Raw genomic sequence first — 16,514 nt, forward strand, 5'->3', positions numbered from 1 at the left:
TTTATTAAAAGAAGAAATTCTTACTATTTATCCCTCTTTGAACAATGCAAATGCTATAACTGAAGATAATCCATATAAGGTAAGAGAATCTATATTTTACTAAAACACTGTAATTCTTATTTATTTATAATCTTGTGCGAGAGTTTTAACATCTATAAAACTGTCTGGATCTTTTAAGGTCTTTTATGTTGGTTTGTTGCTGATCACTTGACTTGTTCTTATTTATTATGAGGTATTTAAATGATTAGATATGATTTTGTTCTACTCTCTAAATTTAATGATGGTCATATCTCTCCTAATATGTTTGCAATTAAATTGTCTCTGACCATTCAAAATAATCTGATTTGTAGTGTATACAGAACAAAGATTTCACATTCCTTTCTAGTATCTTAAACATGCAAATTCATGGTTTAACTTTATACTGTTTGTTTTTATATAGACTAAAAATGAACTATAGTACTTAAGTCACAAATCAAATACACTCCCTTAATTTTCCTCTCGTTTTCAGATTTGAAAAGATTTTTTACTTAATTACTGTTCAGATAGTGTGCTGACATGCTTGGAGTGAAAGTTTCTAGTAATATCACATGATAATTCATTAAACATATTTGGCATTTACTTCATAAAATTTATGCTGTTTCCTCTACTGCTTTCTTTTCTCTTTGTGTGATTCTCAAGTGAACATAAATACCTAAAATAAATCAAATAGATGTAGTTATTTTCTATATAAAGTAAATTGGTTTGACAAATAATTTGACTCACTTGATTACTTATTTTTCTTCAAGGCAAGAACATTATTTATTATTATATCCTCGCCAACTATCTAAGACAATCTTGTATACAATAAATGTTAGGGTAAAAATTTTAGGTTTAATATTTTTGAAATTTAGCAATTTTATTTTACTATTGTAATTGCTTGTTTCCTAAACTGTATTTTCTTAAATCAGTCAAAATCTGTAAATCCCTCTGGTTATACAATATAAAAATATCCATGTGTAAATTCAAAGACACTTTTGAAAAATCAGTGGAAAAAACCTGTGCTAAAGAAAATTGGAGACTGAGTCAAATACTGGATGGGAAAAATCAAAGGTCACGAATGTTTAGAAGAAGAAAAATGAAAGCTAATGATATTATAAAAGAATACAGGGACTATCACCTATGATTGAACAGCCTAGAGGTTTCATGGAACTAAAAATGAAGTCACCTCAAAAAACTTCTATTAAAAGAAACTGGGCAACCAATTAGAGAATAAAGAATACTAAGCCCCGAAGAATTGATGTTTTCCAACTGTGATGTTGAAGACTCTTGAGAGTCCCTTGGACTGCAAGGCGATCAAGCCAGTCAATCCTAAAAGAAATCAATCCTGAATATTCATTGGAAGGAGTGATGCAGAAGCTGAAACTCCAGTACTTTGGCCACCTGATGCAAAGAGTCAACTCGTTGGAAAAGACCCTGATTCTGGGAAAGATAGAAGGCAGGAATAGAAGAGGACAACAGAGGATGAGGTGGTTGGATGACATCATCTATTCAATGGACATGAGTTTGAGCAAGCTCTGGGAGATGGTGAAGATAGGGAACTCTGGCATTATGCAGCCCATGGGGTCACAAAGATTTGGACACGACTGAGTGACTGAACAACAAATATAAATTCATTAGACAGTTTCTCTCCCTCAAGGTATCTCTAAGTTCTAATGATTAAGGTTAGATAGAGACTATTGAATGGGTGAGTCTGTCATTTCTAAGTGTTGTAACGCAGAATAAAACAAGAGGACAGGGAGATTATACAATCCTATGACACCAATGACTGACAATAATGATGAAAATTTTTATCTCTTGCTAGATACTCTTGATGGGTTAATCATACATTCAATGGCAAATCTAAAGGGTAGATAGTACTCCCCCCTTTTTCTTCGGATAAAGAGACTGAGGTTCAAATTGTTTATCCATAGGGCATTTCTGGGACTCTTGAGCCAAGCAATTGTCAGTGACAAGAGCCTTTTGCTAAACAGAAAAATTAAATGCAAACAGAAGGTTAAGGACAAACTTGAGGATGTTTTCTGAATCATGTTAATACTGTTATAATTTATTATACAAATTGGTGGGATGATATAAAAACTTGAGTAAATCAAAAGTTTTATAGTTATTATAAAGCTGTCATAAGATATCTATTTTATTTGAAAGTTATTTATATTTTTACTTTCTGGCAAAATTTTTATTCAAATATACTCACTGGTTTGAAAATGTTTTGCTGTGCAGTGAAACGGGAAAGAGGGAATGGAGAGCTGCCATTTTAAATCCAGGGAAAATGAATAAAAATTTCACATATCAAGGTAAGAAGCCTGACAATCTCAGTGCAATCATTAAAGGATGAATAAATGGTTTAAGCACTAAGTGTGTAAAATTAAGGGATAAAGTTGGTTTAGTAACTGCATAAATAGTTTGATTCTTGCTTTATAATAGGTATGAAACTAGAGGAGATTGATTTTTTCAAGCTAGAAAAGATAATATTTATCATCAATTCACAAAAGAGAAAATGTGTTCTTTCAGGTACTATATAAAATATCACTATTATTTTACTTAATCTATTTATTACTATAATCATAGTTCAGATGGTTCTAGTCTTAGTGTGTTGCAACTGTATGTGACCTAGTAATCAAATGCATTCATTTAAAATTAGATAAGATACACATCTTTATGTACAAGACATTCTGGAAAACCTAGCGGATTCAAAGATGTATAATGAGAGGTATGTCATTTCCAGAACTTACATTCTAAGAATGCACAGTTGTCATAGAAATCTCCCAATAATTATTCATCTGCTGTTGCTGCTGCTGCTAAGTCACTTCAGTCGTGTCCGACTCTGTGCGATCCCATAGACGGCAGCCCACCAGGCTCCCCCATCCCTGGGATTCTCCTGGCAAGAACACTGGAGTGGGTTGCCATTTCCTTCTTCAACGTGTGAAAGTGAAAAGTGAAAGTGAAGTTGCTCAGTCGTGTCCGACTCTTAGCGACCCCATGGACCACAGCCTACTACGCTCCTCCATCCATGGGATTTTCCAGGCAAGAGCACTGGAGTGGGGTGCCATTGCCTTCTCCGAATTATTCATCTAGTACCTATCTAATTGAAAACATCTTCAATTATAATCTACTAGGTTTGAAGGCACAATGTCCTTTAAATAGATATGATGTAGTCCCTCCCCTCAAGACACTTCTAGTCTGAAAACAACTGTAAAGAAATACTTCTGAATTCATTAAAACATATGAACATCTTGTACTTCTGGAAGGTGCACACAGACTAAGGAGGTACTGGGAAACCTCTGAAGTTTTTGATTTTCTCTAGAGCCTCTGTCAAAGCAAGCATTCTGTTACTGAAAGTGTGACTGCTTCTTAAAGAGACTTTCTGAACAGAGAAATGAGTAAAGAGCAAGAGTTGGTCGGTTAAATAAACATAATTATGGAAAATCATCGAGAATTCTAGATATCGTCATACTTCACATCAAACACACTTTTCTACCCAGCTGCTAATGTACAAGAACAAGGAATGAAGTTAGCATTCCACAATGAACGGACACAGATAAAACACAGAGCAACAGATTCTTCAGTGACATTAATAAGGTATTTGGTACATTAAGTCTAAACAAAGTTTGTAGGAGGAATATTTATAGTAACTGCTGGGTCTCTGGCTCAAATGTAATTAACTGACTAAATAAAAAGACATTAGCATTCTCATTTCTTCTCTCCAACTAAATCAAACTAGATAAAACAATTCATTTGCCAGGAGTAAAAATACATATGTAAAGATCACAAGGCTCCCTTGGTATTAATGTGAAATTTCTTCACACCTCCAATCTTCAAAACACAAAAGTGTTATCCTGGGATGTAAGAACTATGAAGAATTTCCAAAATGAAATGAACCAAGTAAACCTTGATTGTTAATAACTGAAGGCAAACAGCACATGATTTAGGTTTGTAATTGAAAATTTTCAATATTATCTTATTAAAAAGAGGTTTACTAACATCCTATAGTAACATCTCAAACTGTAATTTGACCATAGTCTCAACATCAAGCAAATTTGTCAAAATCTGAGGAACATGGCTCAAATAAGGTGTAAATCACACAAACACATGGTAAAATAAAAGATACTATGAGAGATAACATTTAAAGAAAGACCATATTTTAAAATTACATATTAGAGAAACTTCTAGAAAACCAAATTGGATGCATGATTTCTTACTTCCCTTACTAAATAATTATGTTACCATTAGTTTAACTTTTTGAAGTTATTTATATGTACATTTCTGCTTTACCAAATTCATCATAATAAGTACTCTCTGCCCTCCTGAAAGTGCTCTTTTTTGTATTTTCAGTTTATTTGGTATGCAGTTTCTGATTAATTCTTTAGCTATTAACATTTCTTACAATCTCCCCTTATTTCCTCCCTCTAACCAGTATGTGAAATAGAAAGGTTTGTCATTTTCCACTCTTACGCTTCCTGTGTTCAATCTTCCCTTGCAAAAAAATCCAGCAACACAAAGCATTTTATTACAGAAAATTCTGTTTTCCTCTCACTCATCTGCTCCCATACAAATACACTTCCCTCAACACACAACTTATTTTTAAGTGTAAACTATTGACTTAGCTCTGTTTAATAATCCACTTAAAAATATGTTTTTTTAGAGGCAGAAACCAAAATATTTTAAAACACACACACACACATTTTTGGACTATAAACCAAGCTAGTTTGGCAGTGATATTATCCATCTTTCTCTTTCTAGCATCCGTGGGAGGATTTGGCATATAGTAGAGTCTTGATATACATTTAATAATTGAATCCACGGTCAAAGTATATCTTTACTACTTTTCCTCATTCCAGAAAACATGAATTGATGTAAAAGTTTGTATCAAATACAAGACAAGTATAATGATATGGCTGAAATTGTGGTCTTGCATAAAGATACCTTTGGTTTTATTTATATTTCTGAAATCAATGAGCTTTTTGTCTACAAAATATTTTTCCTATCAGAGATTGTCTCATTTTCATCGTTTAGAACTTTATCCCAAATATCCAGCCAGAGGGGAATAGATAATTTAGAGTATATCATTACTAACATCAGAGAATGACCTACTAATGAAATTTAGATTTATAAGAATTTATAAGAAGCAGCTCAGAACACAAAACTTAATGGGACTTCTAGACATTTGGGATTTTTGAGATAATACCTCAATAAACAAATTATAAACAAATAAACAAATTATTCCTTCTGGAATGCATAAGCTGGGTAAGATAGTTATCCCTTTCTCCCTACCCAAAAGTTCCTAAGCACAATAATGATGGGTCCAAAACTCTCAATGCAGAGGCTTCTCACTATTAATGAACAATTTCTGTTATTAATTTTGAAATACTCTAAATTAATCTCTCCTTCTGCTTCCTTGCCAAGAAAGTTTGTATCTAGTAGAAGATTTATTGGTGTGCATTGTATTAAAATTATTCATTTATTTATCTGTCTTTCATATTAGATCGCAAGCTCCTAGAAGGGAGGTACACTAACTTATTTATCTCTGTTTCCCCACTCTCTGGGAAATTATTATTTAGAACTTAGAGATGTTTAGAGATATTGAACTAAATTTGCTATACTTTTTGGCATATCTAAGTTGCTTGATGACTTGTTTATCCAGATTTTGAGAGATATCACCTGAGCTAATCTTAGTCTTCGCATGGCATTTTGTCTAGTAACTCTTCTTTCTTAAAAATCTAGAAACAGAAAGCTGTGATAAATAAGCTGAAATAGAGGGACCTTATATTCACAGATTCTTGGTTACTTTGTGCCAGTTTCGTACGGTCCTACTCATCCTTTACCATACAATACTCTGACTTCAGTAGAATAAGGATCCTTGTGGGGTTTCCTGGTCTCTGCCACCACTGGACTAAAAACTGGGGAAGTAGTGTGGGTGAGGTTTCAACTGCAACAGTCGGAATCAGACTGCCTGGCTTCAGACCTCAAGTTCAACACTCTTAAAGGACCTAAGGCAAGATATTTAATCTTTCAAAACTTTTCTTTTTAACTTCCTCATTTAAAAAATGGAACTAATAATAGGATGTACTCATAGGCAATTTTGAGAGATAAATAAGATAACTCATGGACATAACTTAGCAAATGAGCACAGTTTCTGGCATCCAATAAGGGCTTAAGGCATATTTTTAAAAAATTGTTGCATTCTTACTATGCTTCTTATAATTAAGTAGATTATCTCTAAACATTTGTTGAAATAAAGTGACTGACAAAGTTTTCCTCTGTTTTAGAAAACTGTAAACCTCTGTTTGCTAATCATTGTGTTATAAAATTACCTTGAGGTGTTTAAAATCTAGCCACATATGTATGTTAAGGTATTGTCCCATCTTTCTGTAAAATGAAACAAAACAAAAATAAACTCATGAAATACATGAAATATATTTAGTTATCTTTTCATCTATATCTATTCTAAGTAATACTACTTCTTTGGGTACCTGAATTGAAGCGCTGCTGATAAAACAATGATTTGTGAGTCATAGCAAACGACCCTGACTACTTCACAAGCTTAAAAACCAATCAGATTTTTTAAATTAAAAAAGGAAACCATAAAAAACACCAGCACCACCACTGACAACAAACACAAAATTACAAGCCTCAAGCCATGCTGGCCTTTTATATTACAGGCTGTAAATTAATTGGTTGTGTATTAGATTTTTAAGACATGGTAGACTATGCACTTAAACTGACATATTAAAAAAATTGTTAATATACAGTTGATTTAGATTCACCACTACATGTAGATCAGCATGAAGTAGAATACCTTGACACATCCTCTAATAACTGGAATATACAAAATTACTTGTACTATGAAATAAGAGGAAGCCGAATAGGGAAAGGAGTACATCAAGGCTGTACATTGTCACTCTGCTTATTTAATTGATATGCAGAGTACATCATGAGAAATGCTGGGCTGAATGAAGTACAAGCTGGAATCAAGATTGCTGGGAGAAATATCAGTAACCTCAGATATGCAGATGACACCACCCTTATGGCAGAAAGCAAAGAAAAACTAAAGAGCCTCTTGATGAAAGTGAAAGAGGAGAGTGAAAAAGTTGGCTTGAAACTCAATATTCAGAAAACTAAGATCATGGCATCTGGTCCCATCACTGCATGGCAAATAGATGGGGAAACAGTGGAAACAGTGACAGACTTTATTTTATGGGGGCTCCAAAATCACTGCAGATGGTGACTGAAGCAATGAAATTAAAATCTTCCAGAATTAGTTCTTATTCAATATATTTTTTTCGAATAATTTGCTATTATGCATATGCATCTAATACTGCAACTAGCATTTTTAAATGTTGAAAAAGTCTGATAATACAGCATCACTATGTCAAGGAGGTGCTATGAATGTCTTCAGTATAATAAATTACAAGAATCAAATAAATAAAACTTTGATACAAATATTATCTCTAAGAGTAATTTTGCCATAGAGTATCAATGAGTAACATAATAGTTACTTTAAAGAAGAGGTTTGGTAAATTAAAATACGTATAAAATACAGAAGCAATTCTGAATCTACTGTGAACTTTTTGAATACAATTTAATGTCACTTTCTTTTTTAAAATTCTTCTTACTAAAGTTTGTTTCAAGACAGCATGTGATTTAGGTTAAGTATGTGCATGTTTTATTTATTTATATTAACATTTTATGTGATCCTATTTATCTGGCTGACACATTTTTCTATTATATCTTTAAATAAGACACAAAGCATCATATAAAAATTATTTAAAATCTAAACAATGATTAGGTTCTTGCTCAATAGAAAAAATTGTGTGAAATACTTCGGCACATACTGATAATGATAGAGACAGAGGCACACCTACTCCTTTCTTGGTGTGGATATCAGAGACTGTCAGTAGAAAACAAACTGGAGGAAATAGTCAGTTTTTAAATTTTTCCTGTTCTGTACTCAATCTCTCAGCTGCATCCAACTCTTTGTGACCCCTTGGAACATAGCCCATGAGGCTCCTCTGTCCATGGGATTTTCTCAGCAAGAATACTGTAGAGGGTTGCCATTTCCTCCTCTAAGGCTTCCTGGTCTAAGCTTTTATTATTTTATTTAAAATAAATCCCACAAAGGTAACACAAACAATACCACAGTGATAAAATATAATTCCAAGTGGAATATAAAGGCTATTGAGACTTCTCTCCAAGCAAATAGTAGCTAGTATGCTGTTTCCAGTTTAGAATTTTCAAAACCATATTTAGTAACAATATTCTGATGGCCCTTGCCAAGGATCTAAATAACATGGAGAAGTATCAGACTGGGTGTATCATTTGCAGTCATTAAAAAAAAATTCTATAAACTATCTACAGTTAAAAGCAAAATGCTATGTCCTGTTCAGATTCTGAGAAAGGTCAGTTTATATATAAAGTAGATTCATCTCTTTCACATGGACTTGCGACTTACTAAATGGCCACAAGTAGAATACCAACCTCAATTCTTTTGATTAAGTTAACAGCAAGAAAAGGTATTAAAACAGACTAGATTCCAAAGGCTATATATTTAAGTTCTCCCATGTGTTGAAACATTTAAAATTTTAATGATAATTTTTGTGTGTTCTTAAACACTACACCTGGCTTAATGCTAAATAACAAACTTTGGGATTAAGCAGAATTTATCATCTGATATAATCTTCTGTGGAAAAGATGATCTTTGATTTGATTTTACTTACCATGATCAAAATTTTAAATAATTTAAATTATCCCTCTGTATACCAAAAACTGAAGCATCAACCCTGGATTTTTAAATAAAATATTTTTTATTAAAGCACTACTGTTTTATAAGTAAATCCATATTTTATGCACAGATATCACTGAAGAGACATTATTAATATATTTTATCACAATGAATTACATATTGCTATGACATTGATGAGCACAACCATAAATAGTCAGTGCAGAATATAATTCTGTTAAAATCGGATTAGCTTAGTTCCAATGGTATTTCTTCCCTCTACATAAAAGAGACACAGATTTTTTTTCCCCTTTCAATTGATCTAGTAGTACGTAGGCTAGCACCACATAATCAAATATGCTAATATTTGTAGAAAAATTATGAATCAACACATCAAGTGGGATAAATTTAGTCTAAAAATAGGCTCTGTTTAGTTTGAGTCACATTTTGCTGCTAAGTGAATTCAGGCTGGTTTCATTTACTTCAATTACTCTACCATAAACTCACAAGTAAGAAGTACCACTCTAGGGAAAATAAGGAAGACCCTTACCTTGACACACGAAACCTCTTTCTTCATAGCCAGCGTTGCAGGAGCACTTGCCGATGGGTACAAGCCATTCCCCTTCTGTACTGCAGTACATCCTAGGAGGATCTTCCTCCTTAGAATTGTTGACACAAGAACCTCTAACTTCCACCAGAGATTGGGAGTCCATGGGTACTGTGTCTGGAAACATAGCCAGATTCTTCACTGTAAACGGGCACTTTTTGAAGTACACTCTCACAGACACTAAGGCAACACAAGCACCAACATCTTGAAAAGCCAAATAAAATCCCTTTTTGTTGACAGGACCTACTTCTCTAACCTCAGTGTTGAGTTTGAGAATACGGTCCCCGAGATCCATTTGCGTGAAACTTTCATCAGCTGCAATGGTGTCAATCTTTGTAAACTGATGTTCTCGGAATTTGACTCCATGATCATCATCGGACTCCATGTAGTACAGATTGAAAGTCTCCTTGCAAGTTCCCAAAACCAACGGAATGCTATTGCAGTCCCGAAGAGTGAACTTTAACTCCACATAGATCTTCTGAGCTGAGTTCCTGGGGACCCAGTTTGTCCTCAGCCAATTATTTTGACTGTGATCCATGACATTGCACACCTGGTAAGTCCGGATGGGTGTGTAATGTTCATCAACACCACTGATCTCTTCCCACTTGAAGAATGAAAGAAGAAAAAAAGAAAGGCAGAATTAATCAGTTAAGCATGATGAATATTTGCGAATACAAGATGAAGGTGTTAATGGCATCACAGAAAATACAAAACAAATTAACAGAAACTTCACTGCTGCTCACTAAAGATCAAGATGTGCAACAACTCTGTAACATTCTTGCTTGGAGGTTTTATTATTTACAAGGTTCTCTGAATTCATTGACACAAAATAATTCAAAATTTTGATGAACACATTTGAATTTTATTGGGATTTGTGTGATAGTCAGGAAGAAGTTGCTAAGCAATTGACTGGACCTAGACAAACATCCTAGGATAAAAATGTCAAGTCAGTCATCTCTAATAACATGATAAAAATTATTTTGTTGTATATTTTAGGGGATTTTTTTGGGGGGGTTTGCTCTTTAAAATGCAAAAGAAAAATACCACTGCCTAGCATTTCTCTTTATTAAACTTTCCCCAATTTGGGCCAGACTTTGGTAAAATCAGCGTATCACAAACAAAGTGAATCTAAATTATTTCATTACCAGGTATCTTTATGCATGACATTTACTAACATACTTGGTCATTTCAAGAAATACATGATGGAGAACTTTGGTTTCTGAAGTAAAAACATGAACATGTCTCCTTCCCATCTCCTCAAAATCCAACAAATAGTTATACGTGTAGAACAGAAGATTTAAGTATAGTGAACATTTCAGTTTTTAATATCTTTTACCCACGTTAAATTTTCCACATGCAAGAAATACACAGCTACTTAAGTTGTTGTTATAGCAGTTAGGGTCATGATGGTAATAAAACCTTTTTTCATTGTAAATACACTCAAAAAGTTCCAAGACTTTTTAGAAAAGTTAAGCACTGCTTCTTTGATCCTTATACAGGTTTTGAGAAGCTTTCAAGTTAGCATCGCATTGTTTGTGTTATTTATGATTCTAAAACTATTATTGTATCTGTTTCTAACTATTACACCTGTGTCTACACTCTGTTTATACCATGCCCAATTATCTTATTGGTGCTAGGAAAATACATCATTTTCCACGTCAGATTAGAGTTCTAATCTTCTATGACTCCCCATTACTCATGTAAGAACTTCAAACTCTTCAGTTTGGCATTTGAGCTTTTCCAAAAACGATTCCCAACTTACATTTATTTTTTTTTCTAAAAGTTTGAATTGAGATTAGAGAATTCTAAGTTTCACTTATGCAGATACTGTTCTTGTCTCTGTGAACTCTTTTTCAGGTTTTCAAAAGAAATGTTGGATCTTCTTTTGCTATGGTATAAAAAAAGAGCATTTGTCTTTGCTCATTTCCCCGTGATGCCTCCCATAACCTGAACGTGCTTAAGACACTTCCTGTTTTGTATAACACTTATTAAATATCTTTTTCATTTTTAGATTTAATTCATGATGCATCATTAGGTTAATTTAACATTGTTTCATATACATTTGTTAGATTTTAGAGCTCTTTATATCCTTTATAATATGCAGCACACAACTTCATATTTTGGGAATAAAAGATGAATAAAATGCATAAAAATTATGTTTTCTTATAATACAGTTAGTAATAATTCAAGGAAATAATAAAGTTCATGTTATAGAATATATTTTAACTTTGTAAATAAATAAATGAAATCCTTGTGATGCCCATTATAAATGGGTTCCTAAAATCTCCATTAAAAGAGTTACTTGTTTTCATAAGGAATAAGTTTTAAAGAATTTTTAACTAAATCAATGGCATTTAAAATATATTAATGTATTTTCTACTCAAATTTATTAAATACACATAGGAATTCCAACCCACAACTATAGTTGCAAACTGAGATAAAATGCTACTTTTTAAAATTGGCAATAACCAAAAGTAAAGAAATATGGCATTTATCTGGCCTTTGAACCTCATTAGCCAAAAAAATAATTATTTACATTAGAGTGTTTGAATTATCAAATCCAAGCTGCACCCTGCCCCATTACCAATGTGAGAAGCACAGTATTAAAACTCTTTATTCTCCTTAGCTCTCCTACCAACCTAAGAACAAAACAAAAGCAAATAATTAAACAGCACCACTTATTTCAGTAACTTGGATCATTTAGGGTCTGGAATATATGAGAAGCACTCATTTTCTGGAGGCAAAATTGGCTTGTCCTTATTGTCATGACTAACATTCAACAAAGGAACCCATTTTGTTATTTTAGAAAGCCATAGAATAATATACAAGAAATATAGTGTATTTTTAATAATCACCAATTTATCATTTTCAAACAACCACTCTATAAATATATTATATGGAGAGCTTTTAAGAACAAAAGTATATGTGAGAGTCTCATTTCTGAGGATTTTATACTGAGGTGCCTATAAAGTCAAGTCACATTCAAAACCAAAATTAATGTATAACTTTAATATCAGAAAATTTAAAACCTTTGAACTGAGTTGAAGCTCAAAAAAATTGTAGTGTTCAATAGTATTATTATGTTGCATATTATCTATTAGTATTACATTGATTCTGTGATGAATTGTAAAGTATAGAGCTAACAAAAACTCCAGAGAATAAATGCTTTCTGTGGGCATTTTACAGAACATTAGATGAGAGGCATATTTAAAAATTAGCCAACTGACTTCAAAAATTTTAGGTCAGAATTTCCTTAACAGAATAGATAAGTTTGTACTTTGATGAATCACTTGCAATTTTCTCCTGCTCTGGACAGCATTTTGTTAGACACCAAACAGAAATGACACAGAAATGACACCATGTAAAGATTTTCACAATTTGATGTAAAATGTGATTTTAATTATGGAGATATCGATGTAGTCTAGCATTTTCCTTTGAATGCTAATTTGGCAAGCTATCACAAGCCCTTGAATGCAGACATACAAATTGCAAGAAGATAATGCAAACAGCACCAGCATGCTCTGTGAGTAAAAAGGTTGCAGAGAGCAATTATCACTTCATTAATTTGTAATGAAAACCAAATTGCCTGTAAGTAATGGTAACTTGCCATCTCAGACCACTTGCGAAAAAACAGCAGGTCTCTAACCCTAGCTTCTGCTGAGGACTTGTTTAGTTGCTCAGTCCTGTCCTTTTGCGACCCTATAGACTGTATGTAGCCACCCAGGCTCCTCTGCCCATGGGATTTCTCAAGCAAGAATTCTGGAGTGAGTGGCCATTTCCTCCTCCAGGCAATCTTCCGGATCCAGGGATCAAACCCACATCTGCTGCTTGGCAGGCAGATTCTTTATCCCTGAGCCACCTAGGAAACTGCTGAGGACTAGAGAGTGGAAATAAAATTCCTAAAAAAGCAGTTTGGAGACAGCAGCAACAGAAATCATTAAAGTGCTGTTGTAATTCTTACATTTTATAAATTAAAAGAATATTCCTATTTACCCAATCTTCATACTCCAAAAACTAACGTGTACACTCATAAATTATTAGAGATAATATACTGTCATTGTGCCAAGGCCAATGTGAACAAAGAAAATGGGTGATTTAGAATTAGTGACAAATAAAATTGGGAGGTACAAATCTTTTATCTCTTCATTTTTCTAATCCTTAAGGAAGAATCTCTTCAAGGGCTGTCCAGGAGTAACACTGTCCAGCAGAAAGGGATGCAGAACTAGTAATAACAGAACTAATAATACAGACACAGAACTAGTGACTAACAAGAACACAATTCTTTCTAAGTTCAAATTCTTCAGAATCAATAATTCCAGGAATAGCCTGACTCCCAGATTCTTACTATATAAGCTTTTATCATTAGACCACAGAGACCAGAATTGAATTTCTTGGTTCTTTTTTTTTCTTTCCTTTTTCTAGATTATTACAACTGTAAGAAAAACACATGCCCAGACTTCTTTTCCCTAGAAGGATGATTCAGAATTCTATTCCCTGTAACATTAGCACAAAGAGTCTCCTTATCAACAAAATATAGTGTAAGATGTGAAGGAGATTAAATTTATATTTTTTAGATAGCACAGTTTCTTGTCACTGAGTCAAATGTATATTTTGAGGGAAAACATATTTTTAGCAATTAATCAGCATTCAACCTAATAACTCTCATTCTAATGAACCTCAATTATAGTAATAAAGGATTTATACTCATTATTGACATTAATTACTCTCTTGGATGCATTTTTTGCTACTTGCTAATAGAGAGTAGGAGGAAAGTGTTTACATTTTCTTTAAAAGAGGGAGGACCTGCAATACAGTTAGTGCATAGGCTAACTTAAATATTTAGAAAGTGAGAAACATAACTTTATGATTTACTTTATAAGGTTTAAATCATTTCTTAGAAATTTTCAGATGATATTAAAAAAGAAAATGATGCCAACATTCTTATGTTTGTAATACTACATTTATATTTCAATAGTGAATAAGAAGCACATAGTTTTGCACTTTAGAAAATGCTAATGTGACTAAGGCTGCCCTTAATAACTGTAAGTGATATTAAGTTGATTTGTGTCACTCTTTCTCCTCTCCTGTTTCTACTCTTACTTGTTTTTCCCTTTGCACGTATCATAGCTGCTTCAAAATGCAGTGTTCACCCTAGAAATATTTGAACATTTGTCACACATCAGCAGTTTAAGCTTGGCAATGCATAATCACTTACAGGAAGATGTCACAGGCAAGTGTCAGACCCAGATGTATGTAACAAACTCACTATCTTTCCATCTATGATTAAATAGAATTTTCTTAGCCAATAGGCCTCAAAAGTATATATATATATATATATATATACACACACACACACACACACACACACACACACACATACTTGTAATAGTATTATATTAAGAGGTAGAGTAAAATAAAAGAGTTGAGACAAATGAGAAATAGAATTTGGGGGTTTGGGGGACTTCGTTGGTGATGATGATCTGGGGTCAAATCAGAGAAATATATTTATAACCAGAGGACTGAGGAGAGAGAAGATGGGGATTTGATATTGAAAATTCAGCATCAGCAACAAGATGCAGGCCAAAGTCTAAAGATCATGATGCCCAGAAGGTACATGCCTGAGATGGCATGTCCAGTAATCTTAATAATAATGACTACTATCCATCCTCCCACCCACCTTTAACTCCTAAGTAATTAGCAGAAATTTGATAATGGTTTTAGAAATATCTTGTTGAAAATAGAGAGGACAATGTCTCAGTTTGGGTACAGTATACAGAAGAGAGATGGAAAACCAGGAAAGGAAAGAAAGACCAGAGATTATTATTGAGGAAAGCCATATTAAAAAGCAGATATTACTTTGCAGACAAAGGTCCACCCAGTCAAAGCTGTGGTTTTTCCAGTGGTCACATATGGATGTGAGAGTTGGACCATAAAGAAAGCCGAGAGCAGAAGAATTGATGCTTTTGAACTGTGGTGTTGGAGAAGACTCTTGAGAGTCCCTTGGACTGCAAGGAGATCCAACCAGTCCATCCTAAAGAAAACCAGTCCTGAATATTCATTGGAAGGACTGATGCTAAAGCTGAAAATTCAATAATTTGGCTGCCTGATGCAAAGAACTGACTGACTGGAAAAGACCCTGATGCTGGGAAAGATTGAAGGCAGGAGGAGAAGAGGACAGCAGAGGACAAGATGGTTGGATGGCATCACCAATTGGATGGGCATGAGTTTGAGCAAGCTCTAGGATTTGATGATGGACAGGGAAGCCTGGCATGCTGCAGTTCATGGGGTCACAAAGAGTCAGACACAACTGAGTGACTGGAATGATCTCCTTTAGGATGGACTGGTTGGATCTCTTCGCAGTCCAAGGGACTCTCAAGAGTCTTCTCCAACACCACAGTTCAAAAGGATCAGTTCTTTGGCGCTCAGCTTTCTTTATAGTCCAACTCTCACATCCATACATGACTACTGGAAAAACCATAGCTTTGACTAGACGGACCACAGTACATCAATGTGAAACAGTCATAATTATCCATCCCCTCCCTCTTGAACCTTCCTTCTCTCTCCTACCCCACACCTCTAGGTTTTCACGAGAGAGGTCTGGGCTCCCTGCATTATACAGTAGTCTTCCACTAGCTATCTATTTCACACATGGTAGCGTATATATTTCAACACTACTTTCTCAATTTGCTTTACCCTCTCCTTCCCAAGACTTCTGAATCTCCTTAGAAACTATTGCTATGTCTAATATTTCCAGATAATCCTGCCTCTCTTTCTATTGAAGGCCCTATTGCTAAGCCCTCATCCCATATGTTGTTGAAGGCCAATTTGCCAAGGCCCAGATGTGCCTTATGTAGAAGCTCACCTGAATAACCTCATCTTCTACCTCCCACAAAGATTTGTAGGATATTATTATAATAAACAACACAAGTCTAATCATATTGCTCTTCTGTTTCACATCTGGTGGTAAATGCAAAACGCGTGCATTTACAAAAAGATGTAAACAGTGTGTGTGGGAGGGCTAACTTCAGTCACATATTTCTCCTGGTGTGAATGCAAGTCAACTGGTTTTAGATATGCTACAGTTTTTAGAGTTCACTATAATTTGGTCGTCTCCTACTGTGATTTCTGAAATGATTTGTGATTTTTTAAGATGCC

General features: G+C 34.0%; 1 protein-coding gene across 2 annotated transcripts in view; it reads right to left on the reverse strand.

The window, feature by feature from the left end:
• Positions 1-16,514, reverse strand: part of EPHA3 (EPH receptor A3) — a 387,238-nt gene that overhangs the window by 261,713 nt on the left and 109,011 nt on the right. For both annotated transcript variants that reach the window (XM_065913656.1, XM_065913655.1), the window contains exon 3: positions 9,303-9,963. In XM_065913656.1, coding sequence (XP_065769728.1) covers positions 9,303-9,963 — 661 coding nt within the window. The remainder of the gene's footprint in view (positions 1-9,302; positions 9,964-16,514) is intronic.

Source organism: Muntiacus reevesi, chromosome 21, assembly GCF_963930625.1.
Source record: "Muntiacus reevesi chromosome 21, mMunRee1.1, whole genome shotgun sequence".
In the NCBI taxonomy this organism is placed as follows: domain Eukaryota; kingdom Metazoa; phylum Chordata; class Mammalia; order Artiodactyla; family Cervidae; genus Muntiacus; species Muntiacus reevesi.